This window comes from Pantherophis guttatus, chromosome 10, assembly GCF_059756535.1.
Source record: "Pantherophis guttatus breed Tessera chromosome 10, ASM5975653v1, whole genome shotgun sequence".
NCBI lineage: Eukaryota > Metazoa > Chordata > Lepidosauria > Squamata > Colubridae > Pantherophis > Pantherophis guttatus.
This window is the reverse complement of record NC_142072.1, coordinates 6,580,319-6,605,870: the sequence shown is the minus strand read 5'-3', so window position 1 is coordinate 6,605,870 and position 25,552 is coordinate 6,580,319. Positions and strand designations below refer to the sequence as shown.

At 44.8% G+C, this 25,552-nt stretch overlaps 2 protein-coding genes across 3 annotated transcripts; both read left to right on the top strand.

Moving 5' to 3' along the window:
* Window positions 1-4,049: 4,049 nt before the first annotated feature.
* LOC117677621 (uncharacterized) lies at window positions 4,050-10,671 on the top strand. The gene is made up of 4 exons (XM_087876374.1): window positions 4,050-4,562; window positions 5,515-5,654; window positions 8,112-8,228; window positions 10,219-10,671. The coding sequence occupies exons 2-4, from the start codon at window positions 5,606-5,608 to the stop codon at window positions 10,431-10,433; spliced, it is 381 nt and encodes a 126-aa protein (XP_087732500.1). The 5' UTR covers window positions 4,050-4,562; window positions 5,515-5,605; the 3' UTR covers window positions 10,434-10,671.
* Window positions 10,672-15,392: 4,721 nt separating this feature from the next.
* Window positions 15,393-25,038, top strand: LOC148112368 (uncharacterized). 2 transcript variants are annotated; one of them, XM_087876373.1, is made up of 4 exons: window positions 15,393-15,567; window positions 19,447-19,586; window positions 23,033-23,152; window positions 24,739-25,038. In XM_087876373.1, exons 2-4 carry the CDS (start codon window positions 19,538-19,540, stop codon window positions 24,969-24,971), a joined length of 402 nt encoding a protein of 133 aa, XP_087732499.1. In that variant the 5' UTR covers window positions 15,393-15,567; window positions 19,447-19,537; the 3' UTR covers window positions 24,972-25,038. The 2 variants fall into 2 exon arrangements, with proteins under 2 accessions (XP_087732499.1, XP_087732498.1); XM_087876372.1 differs by lacking the exon at window positions 15,393-15,567 and having other exon boundaries at window positions 18,922-19,586.
* Window positions 25,039-25,552: the final 514 nt, after the last annotated feature.

The window sequence follows — 25,552 nt, the reverse complement described above, 5'->3', positions numbered from 1 at the left end:
CGAGATCTGAACGTTTTGCTATCTTTGTTTGATAGAATTGGGGATGGGAGGAAGATTTACACACACACCAGAGGTGGTATTCAGCCGGTTCGCACCGGTTTGCGTGAACCAGTAGTGATGGCCGGCTGGCCATGCCCCCTGAACCCGTCCCCCAGTCACTGCTCCCTCGCCCTGCCTCCCATGTTCGTCGCCAGCATGTTCTTCGTGCATGCGCATCCCATTGCCTTGCAAGTCCAATGAAGAACGTGATGGCGATGGCAGCAGCTTTTTCCACGACCTCCGGTACTTTTCGGTGGCCTGCGGCGAGGGAGGCTTCTTTGCCAGCCACTTTCCAGCAGCGGCGGCTGGCTGGGGGCCACCGAAAACTCCAGTCAGCTTGCCTTCCGGACTCTGGACCAGTCACCATGGAAAATAAGCAGCCTGAACAAAGAGGCGGTAGTAGGGGAGGAAGCGGGGCTAGGGCCGGGGCCACTTAAGGAGGGGAAATGGGGGTGACTGGTGAAGGGAGGGCTGGTGTAGATAGGTGGAAATTTCAAAAATTTTCCTACCTTTTCCTGTGGGCATGGCTAGGTGGTGGTGGTGGGGGGTGTCATGTGACTGAGTGGGTGTGAGTGACGTCAAGTTGGCCATGCCCACTCAGTCACATGCCCTCCACCTAGCCACGCCCACCGAACCGGTAGCGAAAATTTTTGAAACCCACCGCAGACACACACACACACACACACACACACACACACACACACACACACACCCTGTTACCTAGAGACCACAACCTCAACCAACCTCAGTGATTTGTTGAAGGGAATTAAATGAGCTTTAAGAAAAGACATACATCTTTTCTGGCCACATGACTAAACACCAAAGGCGCATGAAACGCTGTTATCTTCCCACCAAGGGTGGTCCCTATTTTTCTACTTGCATTTTTTACATGCTTTCGAACTGCTAGGTTGGCAGAAGCTGGGACAAGGAACGGGAGCTCACCCCATTATATGGCGCTAGGGATTCGAACCGCTGAACTGCCGACCTTTCGATCGACAAGCTCACTGTCTTAGCCACTGAGCCACTGTGTCCCTTTGTACCCCATCTTTATTTTTTATTTTTTTTTACAAATAACTCAAGGCCACCAACATTTCCAGCACATCTTCCTCCTCCTACTTTCCCCACAACAGGAAGTCTGTGAAGTGAACGGGGCTGAGAGCCATTAGCCCAAGGAAACTCGCTTTGCTTTCATGCTTAAAGTGGGACTAGAACTCACAGTCCCCTGGTGAGTGAGATCTGCTTGCGTGTTAGAAGAAAAAACACGCTTTGCAGATTTCTGCATAAATCAGTGATTCTCTGGGCACCTGACATTTCTCAAACTATAAAACAGTTAAAATAACCAAGGCAGACAGTTCTCGACTTACAACCATCCATTTAGTGACCGAGGTTACAATGGCATTGGAAAAAGCGACTTCTGTTTTTCACGCTTATGACCAACGCAGCCTCCTCCTGATAAAAATTCGGATGCTTGGCAACTGACTCATATTTATAACAATTGCAGCGTCCTGGTGTAAGAAGAAATCGAACAACCGCCCCCCCCGCGTTATCTCAAATAAAATATGAACCATAAGGAATGCCTTCGAAATATTAGCCATAAAAAAGCCTTAGAAATATTAGCCATAAAGAAAAGCCTTGGAAACGCTAAAAGTCCAAGACGCTAATAAAAAAAACAACTGTCTGAAGTTTTTCTAATAAAGCTAATAAAAAAAAGAAATGCCTAAAGAAAACATTGTAACAAGAAGCTAACTGCAGATGCCGGCACTTAAGGAGTTACGACTTAGATGGCTCCATTCATAAGCAGAGCAAATACTGCCCACGGAAGTCCATTCCAGAAAAGGATTTTTCGAAACCCCTTACCGCAATTTCGACAGCTGACAAAAACAGAGTGATAGGATTAGAGCAAACAGCCCCTCACCCAAAACCCAGCACAGGACATAAGACATCAGCCACCAGTGGGAATTGCCCAACATCCTCTTCAGAAACACAAAGCCCATATTGCACAAATCCCAAACTTCAAAAACGCAGAACCCTATAAGAGGAACACTTCCTCTCACACGGCTAGTTGTTCAGCTGACAAGGAACTGCACACTTGGCGTGCAGGTTCTGCTTTCATTAATAAACCAACTTTCCAATCAGCCTCCCTGTTGTTTCCAGCGTCTTTTCTCCCAGTTTGGAACTGAAGCAGATGGATTTTCCTTCCAACAACCGTCTTACTAACTTAACAGCTGCGGCGATTCACTTAACAACGGTGGCAAGAAAGGTTGTAAAACGGGCCAAATCTCATCTTAACAAATGTCTCACGCTTAAATTTTAAACACTAGAAACATCCAAAGAAGACAACAGCTAAAATAGTTAAGCAAGAAATAGGAAAGCTAACAAATGAGCCCCTTAATAGATTCTGAGCCCCAGGCCTGGGTACACAACCAAGTTTTTAAAGCTTTATGAACTTTAACATAAAGTTAAAGTTAAAGTTCATAAAGGGCTGTAGCCGTTATAATGACTGAGGCAGTGGGGAAATGTAAAATTTGTTACTACTGGTTTTGTGGGCATGGGTTGGTGGGGGGGGGGGTAATGTGACTGGGTGGGCGTGGCCAACTTTTTTTTTTTTCACTTTTAAAAGCATTTTTTCGGCCAAAGAGGTTGTAAAAAAATTGCTTTTAAAAGGCTCTGATGATCCCAGCTGAGCCACGCGATCATCAGAGGCTTTTTTTTTTTTTTACTTTTAAAAGCATTTTTTTGACCGAAGAAAAAATTCTTTTAAAAGTGAAAAAAAAAAAAGCCTCTGATGATCCCAGCTGAACTGTGCGATCGTCAGAGGCTTTTCTTTTCTTTTTTTTTTACTTTTAAAAGCATTTTTTTGGCCGAAGAAAAAATGCTTTTAAAAGTAAAAAAAAAAAAAAAGCCTCTGATGATCGTGTGGTTCAGCTGGGCATGGGGGGTGGGCCGGGATTTTCTCTGAACCACCCGCCGTCATCGCTACCGGATCGGGCAATCCGGTCCAAACCGGGAGCATTTAACCCTTGGTCTGAGGGAAGAATATTCCACCAAGCATTGCCTGTTTATTCTCCTTGCCCCTCAAGAAAAGTATAAAAATTGGGGGTGGGGGGGAAGGCCCAGACATTAAATCTTGACGTAGACCTGAAGATAGGGGCTACATCAGTGGTGAAATCCAAATATTTTTACTACCAGTTCTGTGGGCGTGGCTTGGTGGGCATGGCAGGGAAAGGATATTGCAAAATCTCCATTCCCTCCCCACTCCAGGGGAAGGATACTGCAAAATCTCCATTCCCACCCCATTCTGGGGCCAGCCGGAGGTGGTATTTGCCAGTTCTCCAAACTACTCAAAATTTCCAAAATTTTCTCCAGAACCTATCAGAACCTGCTGGATTTCACCTCTGGGCTACATAGCTGCTACCTCTAGCAGGCCTGTTTGCTGTCATTTTCAGAGTCCCCGTCAAGCTGAAGAAAAGTGAATGGACCATCTTCCTTTTTCTGTAACGCCGAACATTTGTTTAATATGATATTCAATGGGCTTTCAAAGCCTGGTTTGAAACTCCTGGTTCCTTGCTTTGTCAACCTTTGTGGACTGTCTTTAAACGGGGTTCATGGTGTAAATTTTTCCAAAACACTTTTTTAGAAACTTCTCAAGCCCGTTCCGGCATTCACGGCTCCCAGCGGTGTCTAAAGCACCAGAAACCTTTCTTTTTTTAAGAAAAGAAAAGAAAAGAAAAGAAAAGAAAGAAAGAAAGAAAGAAAGAAAGAAAGAAAGAAAGAAAGAAAGAAAGAAAGAAAGAAGGAAGGAAGGAAAAAGGAGACCTCTTCTGGCTGAAAAAAACTCATTTACAGGAAAGGCCGAGCAGTTCTGAGCTGCAGCAAAATTAGAAGCAGGATTTTGGCATGCGCTGAGCAGCCCCATTCCATCAACAGGAGGAGCGGTTGCTAATAATAACTGGGGAAGGGGTTGCAAGAGAGGAACTCACTCCAGCTGGACTGCTGTGAGCTGCAGGGATGAATGTGTGTCAAAACTGGCCGCAGTAGCTGTGGTTCTGGGATTCTCTTTCCATATTTCTCAACAAGCCTTAAAGCAAAAATGTATTACATCCTCACTTTGGGTGTGCGATGACTCACCATTATAGATGCATGGAAAATGCAGTCGTTTCTTCTTCTTTGCATCTCATCAACCAGCTCCCCCCCCACCCACCCAGTGTCATCCACCCCCTGACTCTTTGTCAAGTGTATCTTGGATTTATGTGACATCAATGCACAGATACCTCATTTTGGGGGTGGAGGGGGGCTGATCTGCAAAGCTGCTACCTCTCTCTCTCTTTTACTGGTCCTCGTGATTTCAAGAACAAGGGTGGGGTGCTTTGAGCTAAGCTCCTCCCTTTATAAAGATGTTTTTCCCCCTCGGAAATTCTTGGCCAGATATAGCCAAAGGCTGCCAGACTGTTTCCAAGCTTGGATCTACGAACAACATCCAGGTTCTCCCTCCTCTCTGCCTGGATTCCTTTTGACGGCAACTGGTAAGTATTTTGGTCTCTTTGAGATGAGCATTTCCATGAGATAATGAAGCCCAAGCTTCCTATTTATCACGAAGAGTCCCTGTTAGTGTATCCAGAAGATTTAGTAAGTGGCATATTTCTGCAATTGGGTGGGGTAGGCAGAGGGAAGCAGTGTCCTTTTCCCCCCCCCACCCCAAAAGAGACTGCAAAATTGCAACGCAGTTCCTCAAGATGCATGTTCATGGGTACCACCATGGCTTCTCCTAATAAAGTAGCAAATGGACGTGTAAGGAGATTTTGCACATTTCCCAGACAATCACCTCTTCGCCCATTTCCTGTTTTCCAGCTTTTCAATTAATTTTTCCCAAGGATAATCTCAATACAAGGAACCCCCCCACAAGTGTTCTTTCAAGCAGGAGGCTGGGGGATCTTAGGCTAATAGAGGAAGATAGATAGATAGATAGATAGATAGATAGATAGATAGATAGATAGATAGATGGATGGATGGATGGATGGATGGATGGATGGATGGATGGATAGATAGATAGATACCCATAAAGTAGCAAAAAGGAGAAAAAATGTCTAATGTATTATGTCAATTTGTAACCACAAAAACTTATAAAGCTTGTCCACAAGGCGGTTGAGAAACAAGCTTACCATATTTTGTAAAAAAGAGGAAAGGAGCGAGAGATACTAAACTTTCCGTTCATTGCAAGTCAGATATTGGCATAGTGTTGGCAGATATTATTTCTCCCCGTCTTTTTCATGTCACCCGATACAAAAATTTTAAAATTTTGCCATTGAACTGCTGGGCTAACCCAAGGGAGCACTATTTCTTTAATATTATTTGCTTATGAAGCGAAGCCCACCAATTTGAGTGGCTGCTACTTACATTTGTCTTCGGTGGGGTGGGGTGGGGTGGGGGGGCTGAAGAGAATGGCTGGCCTTTTTAACAAGTTGGCCTTTTTAACAGGTTGGCGTAGAAAGGTGTTTTCCTTCAAGGCGAGATTTATTTTATTTTATTTTATTTAAAAAAAACCACCCTCCGTGCCTAACTCATCGCTATGCAGCTTCTACTGGGACTTTTCTTCTTCTCCGTCCTTCTGACCACAGGTATGATCAGGGGTGTCCTTGGGGTGTGTGCATGAGGTTGTCTAAGGCGAATCCTCCATGGCGGGCCCTTGGGGTGGGGTGGGGTGGATTTCCTATGGAATTGCGAAAAGCCTTGAGAACGTCTCAAAGAGGGAGTGATTTGCTTGGGAAAAACAAAAAAACAGTGGTTGTAGAGTCAGACTAGACTAGGGTATGGTTTATCGAAATGTAGTCAAGCCAAGAGAGAACTTAGCACATTCATGGATGGTCCTTTCCCATGACCAGGTTTGCTCTGAATTAACCATGAAGTAAAATAAACACTAGCTTAGGACAGTAAGGAAAAGGAGGCGCCATAGATATTTCCCTCCTTAATTATATATATACTGCTCAAAATAAATAAATAAATAAAGGGAACACAAGCAGAAGACATCCGAGATCTGAATGAATGAAATAGCCTTATTAAATACTTTGTTCGTTACATACAACGATTTTAAATCGGGGAAGCCAAAGATAAATTTAATTTCATTTTATAGTATTTTAATGTTTGTATTGTGTGTTTTTAATTTTGGCTGTTCACCGCCCCGAGTCCTTCAGGAGAGGGGGCGGCATAAAAATTTAAATAAATAAATAAATAAATAAATAAATAAATAAATAAATAAATAAATAAATAAATAATAAATAAATAAATAAAATACAGTAGTTTATACACTGCTCAAACAACTAAAGGGAACACAAAACTACTGTATGTAATGAACAAAATATTTAATCAGGCTATTTCATTCATTTCAGATCTCGGATGTCTTCGGCTTGTGTTCCCTTTATTTTTTTGAGCAGTGTGTATATATATATATATATATATATATATATATATATATATATTCCCCCCCCCCACGTTGTCTTTACCCGCTATATTTCCTAATTGAAGCTAGGGTTAAGTCTGTCTGTACGTTGTGAAATGAAAGAGTTTTCCTCACGTCTTCTTCCAACCTGCGTTAAGTGGCTCAGTGGCTAAGACCCTGAGCTTGCCGATCAGAAAGGTTGGCAGTTCGGCGGTTCGAATCCCTAATACAGGTCTCCTGCATGAGCAGGGGGTTGGACTAGATGACCTCCAAGGTCCCTCCCAACTCCGTTCCTGTTCGTCGGTGTTGGTGGATTCATTCTGCCAATCTTCTGTTCTGTTTGTTCTACGCAGTGGGCTGCTGCAGTCATTACACTGTACGTTGTAGATGACTCCTGGATTTTTTTTTTTCCCTTTTCCTTCTTCTGGGGCTGTTCTGGCCTTTTGGTTTATTTCTTGGCAGTCTTCTAGAATTGCTTGATCATCATCGCCTCTCTCTGGGATGTTCTTATGGGAAACGGTCCAGCTAATTCCAATTTAATGGCAATAAACAAATAGCCGAAGAGACCATTGTTACCCTCTTCATTGTGTGGGAACAGGGTGTCCCTTAGAATAGGAAGCGAAAGCTATCACGCCAGCATTTTTTCCCGTTAACCTCATCGCATCAACTTTCCTATGGAACAATCAACGGTGTAATTTAGCAAAGCAACAAGCTTCCTTCCTTTCTATTTCTAACTGCCTACTTTCCCCAGGAATTTTGACAGTTGCCAAATGGAACAAAGGCAATTTCTTTTTGCTTTCTGTCTAATCTGTGCACCTTCTTATTTATTCCTTCCCCTCCCTGCTTAAAGTTAGTTGCCTGCACCTCCTCGACCTCACAATGTCTTCTGCTATAAACTTCGTCTCTGGAAGAGTTTTTCATCATCTTCTAAGTTTTCCTTAACGTGACTTATGACTGTTTTTTCACCCTTACAACCCTTGCAGCATCCTCACGGCCAAAGGGGTCACAATTCAGGTGTTTGGGCTCATATTTATGACGGTTGCAGTTTCCCAAGGGAAACTGCAGTGGGGAAGCCAGATTCACTTAACCACCAGCAGGGGTGGGTTCTACATTTTTTTTTACTACCGGTTCTGTGGGCGTGGCTTATTTTGTGGGCGTGGCTTGGTGGAGGGGTAATGTGACTGGGTGGGCATGGCCAACTTTTTCTTTTTTTTTTTTTACTTTTAAAAGCATTTTTTCTACAACCTTAAGAGGTTGCAGAAAAAAATACTTTTAAAAGCCTCTGATGATCAGGCAACTCAGCTGGGATCGCCAAAGGCTTTTAAAAGGCATTTTTTCCCCCTACAACCTCTTCGGCTCCATCCAACCAGTATATACTACTGGTTCTTGCGAACCGGGGGCAACCCACCACTGACCACTGGGTTACTCACTGAACAACGGCAGCGATTCACTTAACATCCGCGGGCAAGAAAGATTGTAAAAGGGGGCAAGATTGACTTAAAAATGTTTTAGCGACAGAGATTTGGGGTTCAGCTGAGGTCGCGAGTCAAAGGCTACCGGTAATATCGAAAGCCTTTCTGATTCCTTATCCCTGCCCTAATTTCTTAGCTCCTCCTTATTTTTTCCCCTCCCTCTCCAGGTAATTCCTTGTCGTGTGAAATATGCAACGCACAAAGTTCAGATTGCTCTGGATCAAAGCAAGAATGTGGTTTTGACAATGCTGTTTGTATGAAGATGACTACTGAACTTAATGTCGGTGAGTAAGACAAGTCCTTCCCCCCACCCCCCCAAAAAGGGAATAAATAATGTTTAATGAAAAGAAGGACTAGGGGAGACATGATAGCAGTCTTCCAATATCTCAGGGGTTGCCACAAAGAAGAGGGAGTCAAACTATTCTCCAAAGCACCTGAGGGCAGGACAAGAAGCAATGGGTGGAAACTAATCAAGGAGAGAAGCAGCTTAGAACTAAGGAGAAATTTCCTGAACCATTAACCACTGGAACGACTTGCCTCCAGAAGTTGTGAATGCTCCAACACTGGAAGTTTTTAAGAAGATGTTGGATAACCATTTGTCTGAAGTGGTGTAGGGTTTCCTGCCTTAGCAGGGGGTTGGACTAGAAGACCTCCAGGGTCCCCGCCAACTCTGTTATTCTGTTATAACGTGGATTTTGCAAGCTCCATAAATCTGATGGATCGTTGTGCCATCAGGGGGATGATGGTCCTTCAGGTATTCCGACCGTGCCTCCACCATCACCAGTGTAAGGAAGTCCATCCACCTTGATTCTGGTTGTCTTCTTTTTCTTTTGTCTTCTACTGTTCCCTGCATTATGGCTTCCTCCAAAGAACTGAGCCTTCACAAAATTGTCCAAAGTGGAATAATTTGATCATGCCCATCGTACAGTTAGTCCTCAATATATACAACAGTTTGTTCAGCGGCTGTTCGAAGTTATAACGGCACTGAAAAAAGTGACTTAGGACCGTTTTTTCCCCTTACAACTGTTGCAGCGTCCCCGATGGTCAGGTGATCAAAATTCAGACGCTTGGCAACTGACTCATATATATGACAGTTGCAGTGTCCCAGGGTCAAGTGATCCCCTTTTGCGTCCTTCTGACAAGCAAAGCCAATGGGCGAAGCCATTTAACAACCGTGTAACATGGGGCAAAACTGACTTAACAACTGTCTCACTTAGCAACAGAAATTTCGGACTCAATTGTGGTCATAAGTTGAGGAGTGCCTGTAAGAGATTCCTGCCCTTGCAGAATCATGGGCTATGGATGAGACTATAGTTGGCTAGGAGAAGACTCCTGCGAGTCCCTTGGACTGCAAGGTGATCCAACCGGTCAGTCTTAGAGGAGATCAACCCTGACTGCTCTTTAGAAGGCCAGATCCTGAAGATGGAACTCAAATACTTTGGCCACCTAATGAGAAGGAAGGACTCACTGGAGAAGAGCCTAATTCTGGGAACAATTGAGGGCAAAAGAAGAAGGGGACGGCAGAGAAGGAGGTGGCTGGATGGAGTCACTGAAGTAGTACGCATGAGTTTAAATGGACTCCAGAGGATGGTAGAGGACAGGAAGGCCTGGAGGAACATTGTCCATGGGGTTGTGATGGATCGGACACGACTTCTCAACCAACAACAACAACAAAAACAAATAGTTGGCTAACTAGACCCAACTTTCAGCTTATTGAATAAAAATAGCCTTACATCTATGATGGATGTGTGTATCTCAGGATAGTTGCCATTGTTCTCCAAACTTTTTTGGGGGAAACATTGGAATAAAATGTCTGCAACTCAAACTCCGATTCCAGAGAATTCCCAAACAAATCATTTTTATAGTCCGATCTGATATGCTTTGAGGATGCATTCTGATCACCCACAAACAAAGGTAATTTCTGATGTCACCCAATCAAACCCCATCCCTTTTTAAATTCGCTGAGCAATGATGTTGCGATTGTCCCGTGAGAAGTATAACCACTTCTGCTTTCGGCGAGGACTGATTTCCGCCCAAAGCCTTTTCCGGCACTGTTCAAACAATACCACAAAATAACAACGGTGGTGAGACCAATGGTAAAACGGGACAAAAGCCGTTTTTAACCGCTGTTTTATTTAGCGACAGAAATTTTGGGGCTCCATTGTGGTTCTAAGTCGAGGGCTTCCCTATATTGGAAATCGGTATTTGGCTGGAAGGAGGGTTTCCTTTAAGTCTGAGCGACGGCTCTGATCACTGATGTTTCTGTTTCTCCAGGATCCCAGAAAGTCCAAAACACTATGAAAAGTTGCAGTCCAAAAGATGGTTGCAAGTTATTTGAAGAGCAGAAAGGGAAGGCTTCCAGTTCCCAGGTACCCGGCATTCCAGTTGGAGCAGTCATTAAAGAAGTTATCTGCAGCAAAGCTCCTCCCTCATTTGCATCCTTCTTCCCAGCATTCCTTGGGCTCCTCCTGATGAAGCTCCTCTTCTAAAGCTTCTCTTCCTCCCACTCAAGAAGTTGTCCCCTTTTTCTTGGCCCGTATAATCTCTCCAGCTGATCAGGCAGGGTCTTCGATGTTATGCATAGATCTGTATATTTCCCCAAATGGAAACCAGTTAAGCAGACAAATATATAATCAGCAGCCTTGAATGTGCGTTTGAAGAGAAAAAAAAATGGTATAATTCCAATAAAGAAAATAATAATAATAAAGAATAAACAATTGGATTCCACTCATGGCCTGATTTGTTTTTTGTAATTTGCAGTAGGGGGAAAAAAACAAAATCAATGTTTTCCATTCTACAGGGCTTGGTTGCTATGCCCTTCGTCCAGATTTGATGTGATTTTTGTTTTTATTTATTTGTATGTCTAATGTAGAAACTGCCCATCTCACAGAGATTTGATTGTTTCCCCCCCCAACTATTATATATTATTTTATTGATCAGCTGTTTATTTTATTCTGTTCGTGCCATCTGAATCCTGAAGGAAACTGTGCGTTACTTTTCTACTTTCCAGTTTAGTCTACAGCTCTGCAGTTTCTCTGGTTGTCTGCTCTACAAGAAAACTTCACAAACACATTTAAGGAGTTGAGCTGGCTCAAAGATTCAGGGGCAGGCCTGTGTACTCACATACACACTCACACTCACACTCACACACAAACATTTAACAAGCTCCACTCGAGGGTAGTAGTGGATTACTACCCTCTTGAAAGCTTCGTGCTGCTGCCCCAAAATTGACACAACCGTTATCAGTTAAATGGGCAGGTTATTGTTTTCGTTACCAAATAATTTCATTTTTTTATTATTTATTATTTCAAATTTTATTAAATATTATTTTAAATGTAGGCCTAAGTTTTTTTTTTTTTTTTACAGATATCTAGTCTGTAGCCTCAGAGTTTCTCTAGTCTAGTGGGTCTCTGATACAAGAAAGTTTGCCGAACTAATTTAGTTAAGCTGACCCTGCTAATTACCTTAACCCAACTACTCTGGTCGTTCATGTATGATGCACAAAGCTTAAGGAATGGAAGACCAGGACTTCCTTTAGGGTCATTGGCAGTTACTATGGTTGGATTGTTTAACTTTGAATTATAGTACCGTTAGGGAGCTGGGGTTTACTAAGTTTGCAAGGTTTACACCACAGAGGCTGTTCTTCAAATCTCTATCCAAGGCCAACATTCTGTGTCAATCCATCAGAATCAGAATAGAACTGGTAGGGGACCTTGAAGTCTTCTAGGCAGTGGTGGGATTCAGCCAGTTCGCACCACTTCGGGAGAACCGGTTGTTAACTTTCTGAACAGTTTGGCAAACTGGTTTTTGGAAGAAATCATTAGGGCAGAGAACCGGTTGTTAAATTACTTGAATCCCGCCACTGCTTCTAGCCCAAGCTCAAGCAGGAGATCCTATACAAGAGGGCCACCTTAATGAAAACTTTATGAAGTTCTACCAAACTGGGTAAAATCAAAGTGTTGAGGGTAAAACCGCCCTCTGCAAAGTGGTGCAACGGACCAGACAGCAAATAGATACGTTGCTTAGCAAAACACACAGATGCTCACAGACTCTGAACATTTAAAGAAAAATAAACAGTCTTTACTTGTAGTAAAAATAACCAACTTGGCTTCTCAAAACAAAGATAACACTTCTTCAAACAATCACGGTTCAACAACAAAACATAGTTTGCTTACAATTCCAGTTCTCTTCAGTAACACAGACAAAGTTCCTTTCAGCAGTTCAACCTTTTAATAGCAGGAGCAGAAGTGAATGAACTTCCAGCCTTCTTTCTATGTCTGCTTAGCACAGCCAATTAGTCATCTTTGTAGCAGCTAAAGTTACAGAACATAGTTTTCTATATATTACTACTCAGCCGTAGGATAAGCATCCAACACAAAGCAATGTAAATTATACAGTTTTTCACAGCGTCATTTTAACAGGGGTAAGTACAGAATCCTGTAAAATGAATTTCTTCTTCTCATTTAAGGCGGACTATTTGAAATGCTTCTTTCCAGGTTTATGTCAGCTGTCCAGTTGGCGAATGCAGAAAACGGGACATTATTTTACCAAGAGTGTAAAACTTTACTGAATAAGCCGCATTGGCATATAGAAGAAACGAAACCAGCTCTGGCTTTCACATGCAAAAGCAAGCTTGGTTAATTCCCCCCCCCTTTTTTTTTTCCCCTACAGAGGGGCCTCCAGTACAAAACGCCCATCTATCATTTCTGTTCATTTTGTTATGGGAAACAGCCAGCCACGCCGGAACATCTGTTCGGTCTGTCCTTGAGATGCCAGCCTCCTGCCTGCATTCGATCCTCTCTGTCAAGCTGCAAGCGAAGGGAAAATTTAGGTGAAAGTGCAAATCAGTCTTCACAGTTTCACTCCGTTTGGACTTAACTGCCCTTTCTGAGATACGCCAATTTCCCCCTCTGTCTTTCTGTTTTTTTAATATCTGGTTCCCCTCCCCTCCTCTTCCCTTCCATTCCCTTCCCTTCTCTCCCCTCCCATTCCCCTCCCTCCCTCCCTCCCTCCCTCCTGATCTATTTATTTCCTTTCCCTCCTTTCTTTCTCTTCTCCATTCCTTCTCCTTCCCCTCCCTGCCCCACCCTGCATCTTCGTAATCTCTCACCAACTCCATTAGTGCCTCATCCACATTGCTGTAAGGGAAATTTATTCATTTATAAGATGGAACATGATGTACATTCGAGCTATCTCCCTGTGCAGTAGGGCTGCACCCACTTGGAAAACGGCTGAGGACATGTTTTTGGAAACATCATCACAAACCAGAGCATCTCTGTTAGTCATGAAAGCATTTCTGGCTTACAGAAAGTCTTTTTAAGAAGACTACTTGTCTTTTGGGGGGTTTTTTGGTGGGGTGGGTGGGTTTGACAGGCACTGTTGTGCTTTGGAGAGTTTCCAAGAACTACAGGTTGTCGTTGACTTACATCCATTTGTTTAGTAACTGTTCAAAGTTACAATGGCACTGGAAAAAAAAAAAAAAGGGACAACTGGGATCCTCAGACTTACAACCATTGCAGTATTTTCCACAATCACAGGCTCAAAATGTCGGCACTTGTCAAGAGACATTTATTTGCAATGGCTACAGCAAAGGTGCTATTCAGCAGGTTCTGACAAGTTCTGGAGAACCGGTAGCGGAAATTTTGAATAGTTCGGAGAACCGGCAAATACCACCTCCGGCTGGCCGAAGAGTGGGGAGGGAATGGGGATTTTGCAGTATTCTTCCCCGGCCATGCCCACCAAGCCAGGCCCACCAAGCCACGCGCACAGAACCAGTAGTAAAAAAAAATGTGAATTCCACCACTGGGTTGCAGGATCCCAGAGTCACGTGGTTGCCACTTGCAACTTCAGTTGACCAGTTCGTTATCACAGGGAGGGACTACTCAGGGTACCGTCAGTCAAATTATGTCGACTGGCGACTCCCAGGGGGAGGGCCTTCTCTGTGGGGGCTCCAACCCTTTGGAATGAACTGCCCCCGGAGATACGGAATATCCCTGATCTCCGTGCTTTCCGCCGTGCCCTCAAGACTCTGATGTTCCAACAGGCGGGGCTAAACATACAAACATGTGAATGATTTTTTAAATGTTATCTAATTCTGGGTTTTATTTAATTGACCAAACTAAGTAATAATTTTAATTAGCAATTTTATGATGTTTGTGTGTCTATATTTTTCTTGACTGTACACCGCCTTGAGTCCTACGGGAGAAAGGCGGTATAGAAATATATAAAATAATAATAATAATAATAATAATAATAATAATAATAATAACCCCAAAGGGCTACCCCGCTATTTAGAAATTCTAAATTTGCCGGACTTGAACATTTTGACTCTACAAAAAACCACCTTACTCAGAACAGCTTACATCCTCCGATGATACCTTGACAGTTCCTAGGTCCTTGGTTAGGACTCGAGCTGCTGAGCTATTAACCAGCCTCAAAGGCTGTGAATCTCACTAAAGATTAACTAATAATAATAATAATAATAATAATAATAATAATAATAATAATAACAACAACTTTCCCAGCCAGTATCTGACCAGCTAAGGCAGTGGAGGAAGCCAGGTTTTGCTTAATAATGGCGGCAAGAAAAATTGTAACGTTCCGGGGGGGGGCAACTCAGTTAACAATCGCCTTGTTTAGCAACGCTCCCAATTGTGATTGTAGGTCGAGGAGTACTTGTATCCAAATACAACCCAACTCAATGGCTCCCAAACTTTGGGGCACCATGAATCGGTTCTGTGGAGAGAGGTTTTTTCCGCTGAAAAAACGGAAAGGTGGCTTTGCTTGCCGCCTGCATCCTATGGATGCGACCGTGGACTGGTGCTGATCCATAGACAGAAAGGACTTAAAATCAGGTGAAACTTACTTAACAGAGCCGTGGTGGTGCAGTGGTTAGAATGCGGAATTGCAGGCTAATTCTGCCAACTGCCAGCAATTTGAACCTGATTGACTTAAGGTTGACTCATCCTTGCAAGGTAGGTAAAATAAGGGCCCAGATTGTTAGGGGCAATTATGCTGACTCTGTAAACCGCTTACAGAGCTGTAAAGCACTGAAGTGGTATATAAGTTAAGGGCTATTGCTATTGGTATCCATCCATCCATCATCTGTCTGTCTGTCTGTCTGTCTGCCTGTCTATCTATCTAATCTCTCTATCTCTATCTCTCTATCATCTATATCATTTATCTATCTATCTATCTATATCTATCATCTATATCATCTATCTATCTATCTATCTCATCTATCTATCTAATCTATCTATCTATCTATCTATCTATCTATCTATCTATCTATCTATCTATCTATCTATCTCTATATCTATCTGTCTGTCTGTCTGTCTGTCTGTCTGTCTGTCTGTCTATCTATCTATCTATCTATCTATCTATCTATCTATCTATCTATCTATCTATATCCTGCCTGTTTATCTTTCCACTATCTCTATTAGATTTCTTTTATCTACCCCCCCCCTCTCTCCCACCCATTTCTCTCTCTTTCTCACATCTACAGTATCTATCTATCTTGAGCCACAGTGGCTCAGTGGTTAATGCAATATTACAGGCTAATTCTGCTCACTGCCAGCAGTTCGATCCTGACCAGCTCGAGACCGATTCAGCTTTCCATCCAAGGTGGGTAAAATGAGGACCCAGATTGTTTGTGGGCCATATGCTGACTCTGTAAACAGCTTAGAGAGGGCTGTAGAGCACTGTGAAGCGGTATATACGTCTAAGTACTATTGCTAACAACAGCCTCGCTTAGCAACAGAAATTCTGGTCCCAAGTGTGGTCGTAGATCAAGGACTACCTGTATCCAAATGCAGCCTTACAGAGCACGAACAGGTAGCTAGAGAAATGGAATTGGAGCAATTTCTCTGCCAGTCTTCTCTTAAAGAGGCTTTCTCTGTTGTTGTTGTTGTTTTTATGGGGGGGAAAAAAAGGGATGCAGTGGCTCAGTGACTAAGATGAAAATTGAAAGGTCGGCAGTTCAGCAGTTCGAATCCCTAGTGCCATGTAACAGGGTGAGCTCCCGTTCCTTGTCCCAGCTTCTGCCAACCTAGCAGTTCGAAAGCAGGTAAAAAATGCAAGTAGAAAAATAGGGACCAACTTTGGTGGGAAGGGAACAGTGCTCTGTGCGCCTGTGGCATTGAGTCATGCCGGCCACATGACTATGGAGATGTCTTCGGACAGCGCTGGCTCTTTGGCTTTGAAATGGAGATGAGCACTGCCCCCTAGAGTTGGGAACGACTAGCACATATGTGCAAGGGGAATCTTTACTTTTACGTATGGGAAGAGCCAATCCTGCGATGAGTCACATGAATCCCTGGCTCAGATATCCCTTTGGGAAGGACAGCTATTTGGCTCCCTGTCCCTCATCTGAAGGATTGCTCGGTGTCTCCTCCACCCCTTTTGAAACATCAGCAGTGACTGTCAGTCAGCTGAGACATTGAGAGGGTTTTCCAGGCTGCTAAAATTAAAATTAGCTGAGAAGAGGTGGAGAGGGACCCTCCTGCTTGCCCTAGTCCAGGTGAACAGGTTGTGATGATCTTCAATTGGACGCTTGGCTGCAGCAAATACTTGAGCAAAGATCTCAGTCTTACAGATACAGATTAACAGAGTTGGAAGGGACCTTGTAGGTCATCTAGTCCAACCCCCTGCCCAAGCAGGAGACCCTACACCAACGATGGCGAATCTTTTAGAGACGGAGTGCCCAAACTGTAACCCAAAACCCACTTATTTATCGCAAAGTTCCAACATGGCATTTTAACCTGAAGAATGAGGTTTTACTACCTAAAATAATGATAAACGAGGCAGAGTTCAGCTAATTCTTCCAAGAAAAATGTGATCAATGCACTTTTATGCTCCTTCATTTTTTTTCTGCTTTTGAAATATTACATTTAGCAACAATAAAAAGAAAAACTTTTGTAATATCATTTCTCTTGCTCCATCTCTCTTTCCCTCCCCCACTCTCTGCCTGTTTCTCTTTCTTTCCCTTCCTTTCTCCCCCTCTCTCTTTCCCCCTCTCTGTCTCTGTTTTTCTCTCTCTCTCCCTCTCTCTCTTTGCCCCTCTCTCTGTTTTCCTCTGTTTCCCTCCCTCCCTCCCTCTTTCTCTCTCTCTTTCCCTTCCCCTCTCTCTGCTTCTCTTTCCCTCCCTCCCTCTTTCTCTCTTTCCCTCCCTCCTCTTTCTTTCCCTCCCTTTCTCTTTCTCTCTCTCTTTCCCTCCCTCCCTTTCTCTCTCTGCCTGTTTTTCTCTCTCCCCCTCCCTTTCCCTCCCTCTCCCTCTCCCCCCCCACCTGGGGGTGGGGAAAGGAACCCCTGAACTTAATAAAAATTAAACTTTAAGGGTTACAATTAAATGTGTCAGGGGATTGGAGCAGAAATAAAATCACCCAAGTTCAAGTATGCAGCACCAAACATTTTAAAGCTCTATGCAGCGAAATTAAATGCGCCAAATTCGTTTCTTCCCGTGTAATTGTGGATATATCCCTAAAAGGGTAGAAGCGACGTTTCGGCAGAATCCCATCTGCCATCATCAGGCTTATGTCAGCAGTCCTTTTGCACTAAAATATATATATTTTAAATCCCCCAGCTAACTATTAGATCACTTGACATTCAGATTCAAGTTGTTTCTTTCTGCATTTCTTTAATTTCTTGGCAGCCTGTTTAAAGAAAAATCTGCTGTCCTTCCACCAAGTCCAACCACATTTTTCCCTTTGTCGCATTTTGTGTCTTTCAGTCGGGATTCTGCCTGACAGCAGCGAGAGGCATTTCGCCAAGGAATTCCCAGGAGGTGTATTACTCATCCTTTGCCCTTGTATTGTTATGGCAGTCTTCCAACCATTTTTCCAATTCCGCGGTTTCACCACCCAGTTCTGCAGCATTTCCTCATTTCAGCCTGCTTGCAACACTTATTACTATTTCTCTTAATACACAACAACACCTCCTCATTATAAAGCTCTCTCTCTCTCCCCCTCCCTCCCGGGGGTGGGGGGAAAGGAACCCCTGAATTAGTGCTGGGTGCTGGGAATCTGACATCTGGAGCAGTGGTGGGATTCAAATTTTTTTACTACTGGTTCTGTGGGCGTGGCTTGGTGGGCGTGGCCAGGGATTGTGTGACAGGCAGCACCTGGCCTCCTCCAACCTCCTGGGAGCAAAAACAGGCTGTGTGTGTGTGTGGGGGGGCACTGCTGAGGGGTGGGTTCTACTTACCTTTACTACTGGTTCGCAGTGGGGCCGTGCACGTGCGCTCTTCTGCGCATGCACAGAAGCATTTTGATGATGTCAGGGTCGGTGGGTGGAGCCTCCCGTCGGTTTTACTACCGGTTCTATAGAACCGGTGCGAACCGGGGGCAACCCACCACTGGCACTGCTCCCTCACGCCCTGTTTTGGGCCTAGGAGGCTTCCCTGCACTTACCTGGGAGCCAAAATAGGGCATATGTGGACTCCTGGAAGGGGCAGGGCAGGAAGGGGCAGTGCCAGCCAGCAATTTAACTACCAGGTTGCCCAAACCAACCCGAACCGGCTGAATCCCACCACTGATCTGGAGACCGATGAGCCCAGGAGCAGCTCACCAAAGCTCAGCTGGGCAAAGCTCAGTTGAGGTGGCAGGGCATCCCAACATAGGCAGCTCCATAGGAAAAGAAACTGACATCCGGGAGGTCAGAACGAGCCGAGGCGATGTAGGATCGCATTGTGGCTCCGGGCTAAATTTCACAGTGCTGCGAAGGTGCTGTGAGAGTAGCGGGCAGGCCATGGAGGCTCCTGCTTTTATTAGGGAATTGGTTGGAACCCTGACAGCATCCTCTGTACATGCACAGAAGACACTTCCATTGAAAGGAAGTGGAAGGAGAGGCAGATGGCTCCCAACATGTTTCTTTCAGAGAGAGAGGGAGGGAGGGAGAGAGAGAGGGAGGGAGAGGGAGAGAGGGAGAGGGAGACAGGGAGAAAGAGAGGGAGAAAGAGAGGGAGGGAGGGGGAGGAAGGGAGAGGGAGGGAGAGAGTTTAGTGTAGTGATTAAGACATGAAGCTAAAACGTCTAGCTAACATCATAGACATGATACCTGATTGGGTGACTGTGGGCCAATCACCAAAGGGGCAGTGAATTCTAGTCCTGCCTTAGGCAAAAAAGTCAGTTGGATTATATTGGCCAGTTTCTCTCTCCCCCCTCTTCTCTCTCTCCAACTGTCCTTCGCAGTTCACAGTGGGGAAAATAGGAGGAAAAAGGAATATTAGGTATGCTCCCTGCAACGGCAAGGTGTAAATAAACGAACAAACCGTAAATATATATATATATACATAAATAAATAAGTGTTGCCTGGAGAGCTTATCTTATTGCCACTGCGAAAGGCGAATTGTCCTCCAAAGTCTGTGAAGGAGGTGATAACATACTAGCAATCAGAGAACAACTTTTAATTTTCACGGGTCATAAAACAGCGGTTTTATAAGCCTTTCATATTCTTGTTTTTTTTTTGGGGGGGGGGTCTATGATTGCCTTGTGTGTTGTTTTGCAGAAACCTCCTGGCCACAAAATTGTAATCCTTCAAGAAGAAGAGTGTTTTTTTGGTTTTTTTTTTTTTAAACCTCTGTTCCTGACTCATCATCATGAAGCTTCTGCTGGGGCTCCTCATCTTCTCCATCCTCCTGAGGACAGGTATGGTCAGGGTTGTCCTCCTGGGGTGGGGGTGGGGTGTTAGTGGAGCTAAGGAGGGTCCTCCACGCTGACCACTTGCAGGGGGGGTCGTTTAGGGCTGTGAAAAGCCTTGAGAACTGCTCAAAGATGCAGTGGTTTGCTGGTGGGGAGGGTGGGGCGGAGAGGAGGTGTAGAGTCAGAGTAGACCAAAGTGATCTGTCCCCGTCCACACACACACACAAACACAGCCAGCCGAGGGTTAAAGAAGCACTTGGCACACACCCAGGTCTTTATCTCCAACTTGGCAGTGATATACACACCATCTGCCAAGTGCTTTATTTTCACAGAAACAGAAAGATAATATACTCAGCGTACAAGAGTCCAACAGAAATAAATATTCCTCTCAGCAGTTTGGGACGATGCTCTAGTGACTATCCAAGGTTTATTTTTGTTCGTCACAGGGATCACTGGCCACCACCCTCTATTATATAGTCTCTGGGGTGTGGTCCAGTGACTCAGTTCTAATCCCTAGCACGCCTCCTGAGCTGCTGCAATCGTTTATCACGCCTTCGGAGGCGTGCGTCCAGGAATGATGTCTCTCCTTCACTCTCATCCGAGACACCTGTTTCCTGGCTAATCTCCTCTCCCTTGGCCGGCACCTGAGACAGTGCCAGAGGGGAGGGGCCTGGAGAGGGAGGCCTGGCTGACTCCTCTTCCTCATGCTCAGAGCTTTCTTCCTCCGATGGGATAGGCTCAGAGGGTGGGGCCACAACACAAAGATTGTTCAAAAGTATTTAACTCAAGAGAGAATCTGCCGCACTCCTGACCTTTCGTACGACCATGTTAGCCCTGGAAGAACCATTAAGCAATGAAGGAAACGGAGGCACCACAGAGATTTCCTCCCTAGTTACTCACCCTTAATTATTTAATTAGCAGTCTTCACTTTTGTCAGTGCTCTTCCTCATGTCCTTTCTCTACTTTGTTCAAGTGAGTGTAGCGTCGGAGTAGATTAAGGTTTATAAGGAAGTACTTATGTCAAGGGAGGTGTAGGAAGTTAGCACCCACCCCTCCCCTCTCCTAGGAAAATGAGATATTTTAGGAAACATTAAAAGGGCAGAATATTTCCCCTAAAAGGGAGGCAGAAACTCAGCCTCCCCCCCACCTTTGTCAATGGGCCATTAAGGTCTGGGCCAGTCTATTCTACGTAACAAAGATCTACCTCCTTCAGGCAGAGCCACAGTAGGAATTGCCCAAAGCCCTTTCATTACGTCATCACCCAGCAAAGCTCAACCGAGCCAGGGACACAGACAACCTAGAAAGTTACTCCTGCAGGGCCCCATGGGAGCCTGAATCAGAATACAAGCTCAAATTCAAAAGCCAAACAGAGGATATACATCTCTCTCTCTCCACTCCATCTGCCCTTTTTGCCCAGGACCTCAAACCCATGTGGCCCTGTCCACCATTAAAAACCATCTTTTCAAACAGCCACCATGTTTCCAGTGTCTTTCTCCCCACTTGGAACTGAACCCAGAAGGCTATTTCTTCCAACAGAGGATTTACCACATTCATGGTCCTTTCTTATGACCCTGGAATAATCATTAAGCAAAATAAGCATGGGCTTTAGGGTCATAAGGAAAAGGAGGTGCCCTTTTATTATTTCACTGCCACACTTCATTTTAGCCAGGTTTCCCCTCCCCCTCATTGTCTTTATCCACTCTTTTCAACTTTAATCTGCCTTGTTAAAAAAAAAAATATTGAGGGCCACCATTGTTGGGGCCTCGGTTTCAGAGCTGGGTTTCAGCAGGTTCTGACCAGTTCTGGAGAACCAGCAGAAATTTTGAGTAGTTTGGAGAACAGGTAAATACCACCCCTGACTGGCCCCGCCCCCATCTCTTCTCTGCCTCCCGAGTCCCAGCTGATCGGGAGGGAATGGGGATTTTGCAGTAACCTTCCCCTGGAGTGAGGTGGGAATGGAGATTTTGCAGTATCCTTCCCCTGCTACGCCCACCAAACCATGCCACGCCCACCAAGCCACGCCCACAGAACCGGTAGTAAAAAAAAAATTGAATCCCACCACTGATAGGTTGGCCTTCATCTGGCCTTGACCCAGATCATTGAAAAAGGGGTCCTGAGATGGGCTCTTTGAGCTCCGTGATAACACAACCTGGCCAGAATGTCTCTTATTAAAGTAAAGTCTGTACAAGTAGTCCTCAACTTACAACAGTTCGTTTAGTGACCGTTCAAAGTTACAACGGCACTGAAAAAAAAGTGACTTATGACCGTTTTTCACACTTACGACCATTGCAGCGTCCCCATGGTCACATGATTAAAATTCAGACACTTGGCCACTGACTCATATTTATGACCGTTGCCGTGTCCCGAGGTCATGTGATCACCTTTTGTGACCTTCTGGCTAGCAAAGTCAAAGGGGAAAGCCAGATTCACTTAACAACCGTGCTACTCCCTTAACAACTGCAGGGATTCCCTTAACAACAGCGGCAAGAAAAGTCGTACCATGGGACAAAACGCGACTTAGCAACTGTCTCACTTAGCAACATAAATTTTGTCCGGTTGCAGTCGTACGTTGAGGACTACCTGTAATTGGAAATCTCTTCTGCATTATCTGCCCACTTCCGAAATTCCTTTTCAAACTGATTCGGAGGGGGTGGGGGATGGGGAAAGGAAATGGCTCCAGATATATTTTTATTTCATTTACGAAATTTAGGTAACGCCCATCTCACTCTCGGAGTGACTCCGAGTAGTTTACAACTATACAATTTTTATTAAAGGAACGAACAATGATCAATGCAGGAAAGCAACAGGCTTCCTTCCTTCCTATTTCTAACTGGCCATTTTCCCCAGGAATTTTGGCAGATTCCAAATGCAACAAATGGAATTCGTTTTTGCTTTCTGTATAACCCCTGCTCTCTCTCTCTCTCTCTCTGTTATTCCTTCCTCTCCCTGCCAGAAGTTAGCAGTGTGTACCTCCTCTTATCCAGGGGTGAAATCTACTTACCTTCCCTACCAGTTTGGAAGTGCACACGCCACACGTGCCGGGGCCCTCTGCGTGTGCGCAAACCCTTTTGCGCATGCACAGAGTGTAAAAAAACAGGTTACTTCCTGGTTAAAACTAGGAAGTAACAACGACCGGGTGGGTAAGCAGAGCCTCGTGCTGCCATCACTACCGGTTTTCCGAACCACCTAGTGCCATCACTACCGGTTCGGCGGAACCGGTCCCAACCAGTAGCTTTTCACCCCTGCTCTTACCTCAAAATGGCTTCTTTCTAAACTTTGTCTCTGGAATGTATTTTACCTTCATATGGCTCTGATTGGGCCTCACCATATCTCCTCCGGCCGGCTTAGCTAAGGCCGCTGAGAGTCCTGGCTCTGTAATATTGAAAGCGTCTCTGATGCCCCATCCCTATCCTTTATTCTTAGCTCCTCCCACTTTCCCCCCTCCTCTCCAGGTAGTTCCTTGACGTGTGAACATTGTTCATCATCTACGTCCGATGCATGCACTGGTACAAAGAAAGATTGCCCTTATAAGAATGCTACCTGCATGACTATGACGACTGAAATGACAATACGTGAGTAAGACATGCCACATAAAGCTGACGGATCCTGAGATTCCCCAGGTTGGTGTGGGGATGGTCCTTTAGATTTTCCAAGAGTGCCCCCAATGAAGCCCACCCATCATCCTCTTCTTCCCTTGTCGTCTTCTTTTCCCACCATTACAAACTTTGTCAGAGAGTTTGGCCTTCACTAATGCAGGGGTATCAAACTTGATTTCATTGAGGGCCGCATCAGGGTTATGTTTGACCTTGGGGGTGGGTGGGCAGGGTGGACGTGGCCAGCTTGATGTCACTCATGTCAGGGGCACCTGTGGTGGCCTGGGTGGGGCTGTGGGATGTTCCCGCAGCCCTCCCCGCGGCCCTCTGCCAGTGAAAAGGAGCTTGGGAGGGCCACACGCAGCCTTCCCAAGCTCCGTTTTCACTGGCAGAGGGCTGTGGGAAGCCATCGTGGCTGAAAATAGATCTCAGGAGGGCTGCGTGTGGCCCTCCCGAGCTTCGTTTTTTCCCTGGCAGAGGCACTGCAGGCCGGTCCTTTGCTGTTTCCAGAGCAGCCCCGTGGCCAGATCTAAGCACCTTGCAGACTAGATCTGGCCCACAGGTCTTTAGGTTGACACCCCTAACCTAATAAATTTGAAGTTGGGTATTGTGAGCCTGGTTGTGTAGATCAAGAGTCCCCAACCCCCTGGGCTGCAGCCCAGGGGTGAAATGCTTCCGGTTCAGACTGGATTGCCCGATCCGGTAGTGATGACAGCGGGTGGTTCGGAGAACCGGTAGCAAAAATCCCTGTCCCCCCCCCCACCCCCCACCATGCCCAGCTGAGCCGCACAATCATCAGAGGCTGTTTTTTTTTACTTTTAAAAGCATTTTTTCTACAACCTCTTTGGCCGAAAAAATGCTTTTAAAAGTAAAAAAAAAAAAGCCTCTGATGATCGCGCGGCTCAGCTGGGATCGTCAGAGGCTTTTAAAAGCATTTTTTTTCCTACAACCTCTTCGGCCAAAGAGGTTGTAGAAAAAAAAAATGCTTTTAAAAGCCTCTGACGATCCCAGCTGAGCTGCTTGATCATCCGAGGCTTTCTAAAAGCATTTTTTTCTACAACCTCTTCGGCCGAAGAGATTGTAGGGAAAAAAATGCTTTTAAAAGCCTCTGACGATCCCAGCTGAGTTGCCTGATCGTCAGAGGCTTCTAAAAGCATTTTTTTTCTGCAACCTCTTAAGGTTGTAGAAAAAAATGCTTTTAAAAGTAAAAAAAAAAGAAAAGTTGGCCACGCCCACCCAGTCACATTACCCCCCCCCCACACCAAGCCAAGCCCACAGAACTAGTAGTAACAAATTTTAGATTTCACCCCTGCTGAATCCCACTACCAGGCCCTTGTGCCTTTCAGAAGTGGGCCGTGGAAGTGGTAGGAGAGCACACAAGCTTGCATTCCCGCGTTTCCGAGCAGCGAGCGAGCAGCGGGCTGCGGAACTATCCCCTCTCTCCCACCCGCTCGCTGGTCCAGAAAGCCAGAATATTTCGGGAACTCTGGTGTAGATAATATTGGAAACCTTAATTCCTTTTGCTCTGAGTGACTCTAATCACTGACATTTCTCTCTTCCTCCAGTGGTGAAAATTGTAACCATCATGAAAAGTTGCAATCGGAAAGACGCGTGCGAGAAACTAAAAGAACAGAAAGGGAATATTTTATCCGGCTCGCTACCAGATATGTCAGATATTATTCCTAGTTTTCAAATTGGGGCTGTTATTAAAGAAGTTACCTGCAGCAGAGCCCCTCCCTCCTTCGCAACCTTCTTCCCAGCATTCCTTGGGCTCCTCCTGATGAAGCTTCTCTTCTAAAGCTCTTCCTTCCACCCAAGAAATTGTCCCCTTTTTCTTGCCCTGTATAATCTCTCCAGCTGCTCAGGCGGGCTCTTTATTTATTATTTTATTTTATTTTATTTTATTTTATTTTATTTTATTTTATTTTATTTTATTTTATTTTATTTTATTTTATTTTATTTATTTATTTATTTATTTATTTATTTATTTATTTATTTATTTATTTATTTATTTATTTTGTCGCATTTCTATGCCGCCAAGGGACTCTGGGCGTCTTACAACAGAGAATAAAACAATGCAGCAATATCCCATACAAAAGTTAAAAGAAGACATTAAAACACTAAAACGTTAAAACACATACACTCCAATTTTGTGGCCGGGTCTCGCAAGATCACTATAACGAGATCAACGGCCCCAGGCCTGCCGGAAAAGCCAGGTCTTCACCACTTTCTGGAAGGCCAATAGGGTGGGGGCAATCCGGACTTCAGGAGGTAACTGGTTCCAGAGAGCCGGGGCAGCCACAGAGAAGGCCCTCCCCTGCGGGCCCGCCAGCCGGCATTGTTTAGCTGACGGGACCCGGAGGAGACCAACTTTGTGGG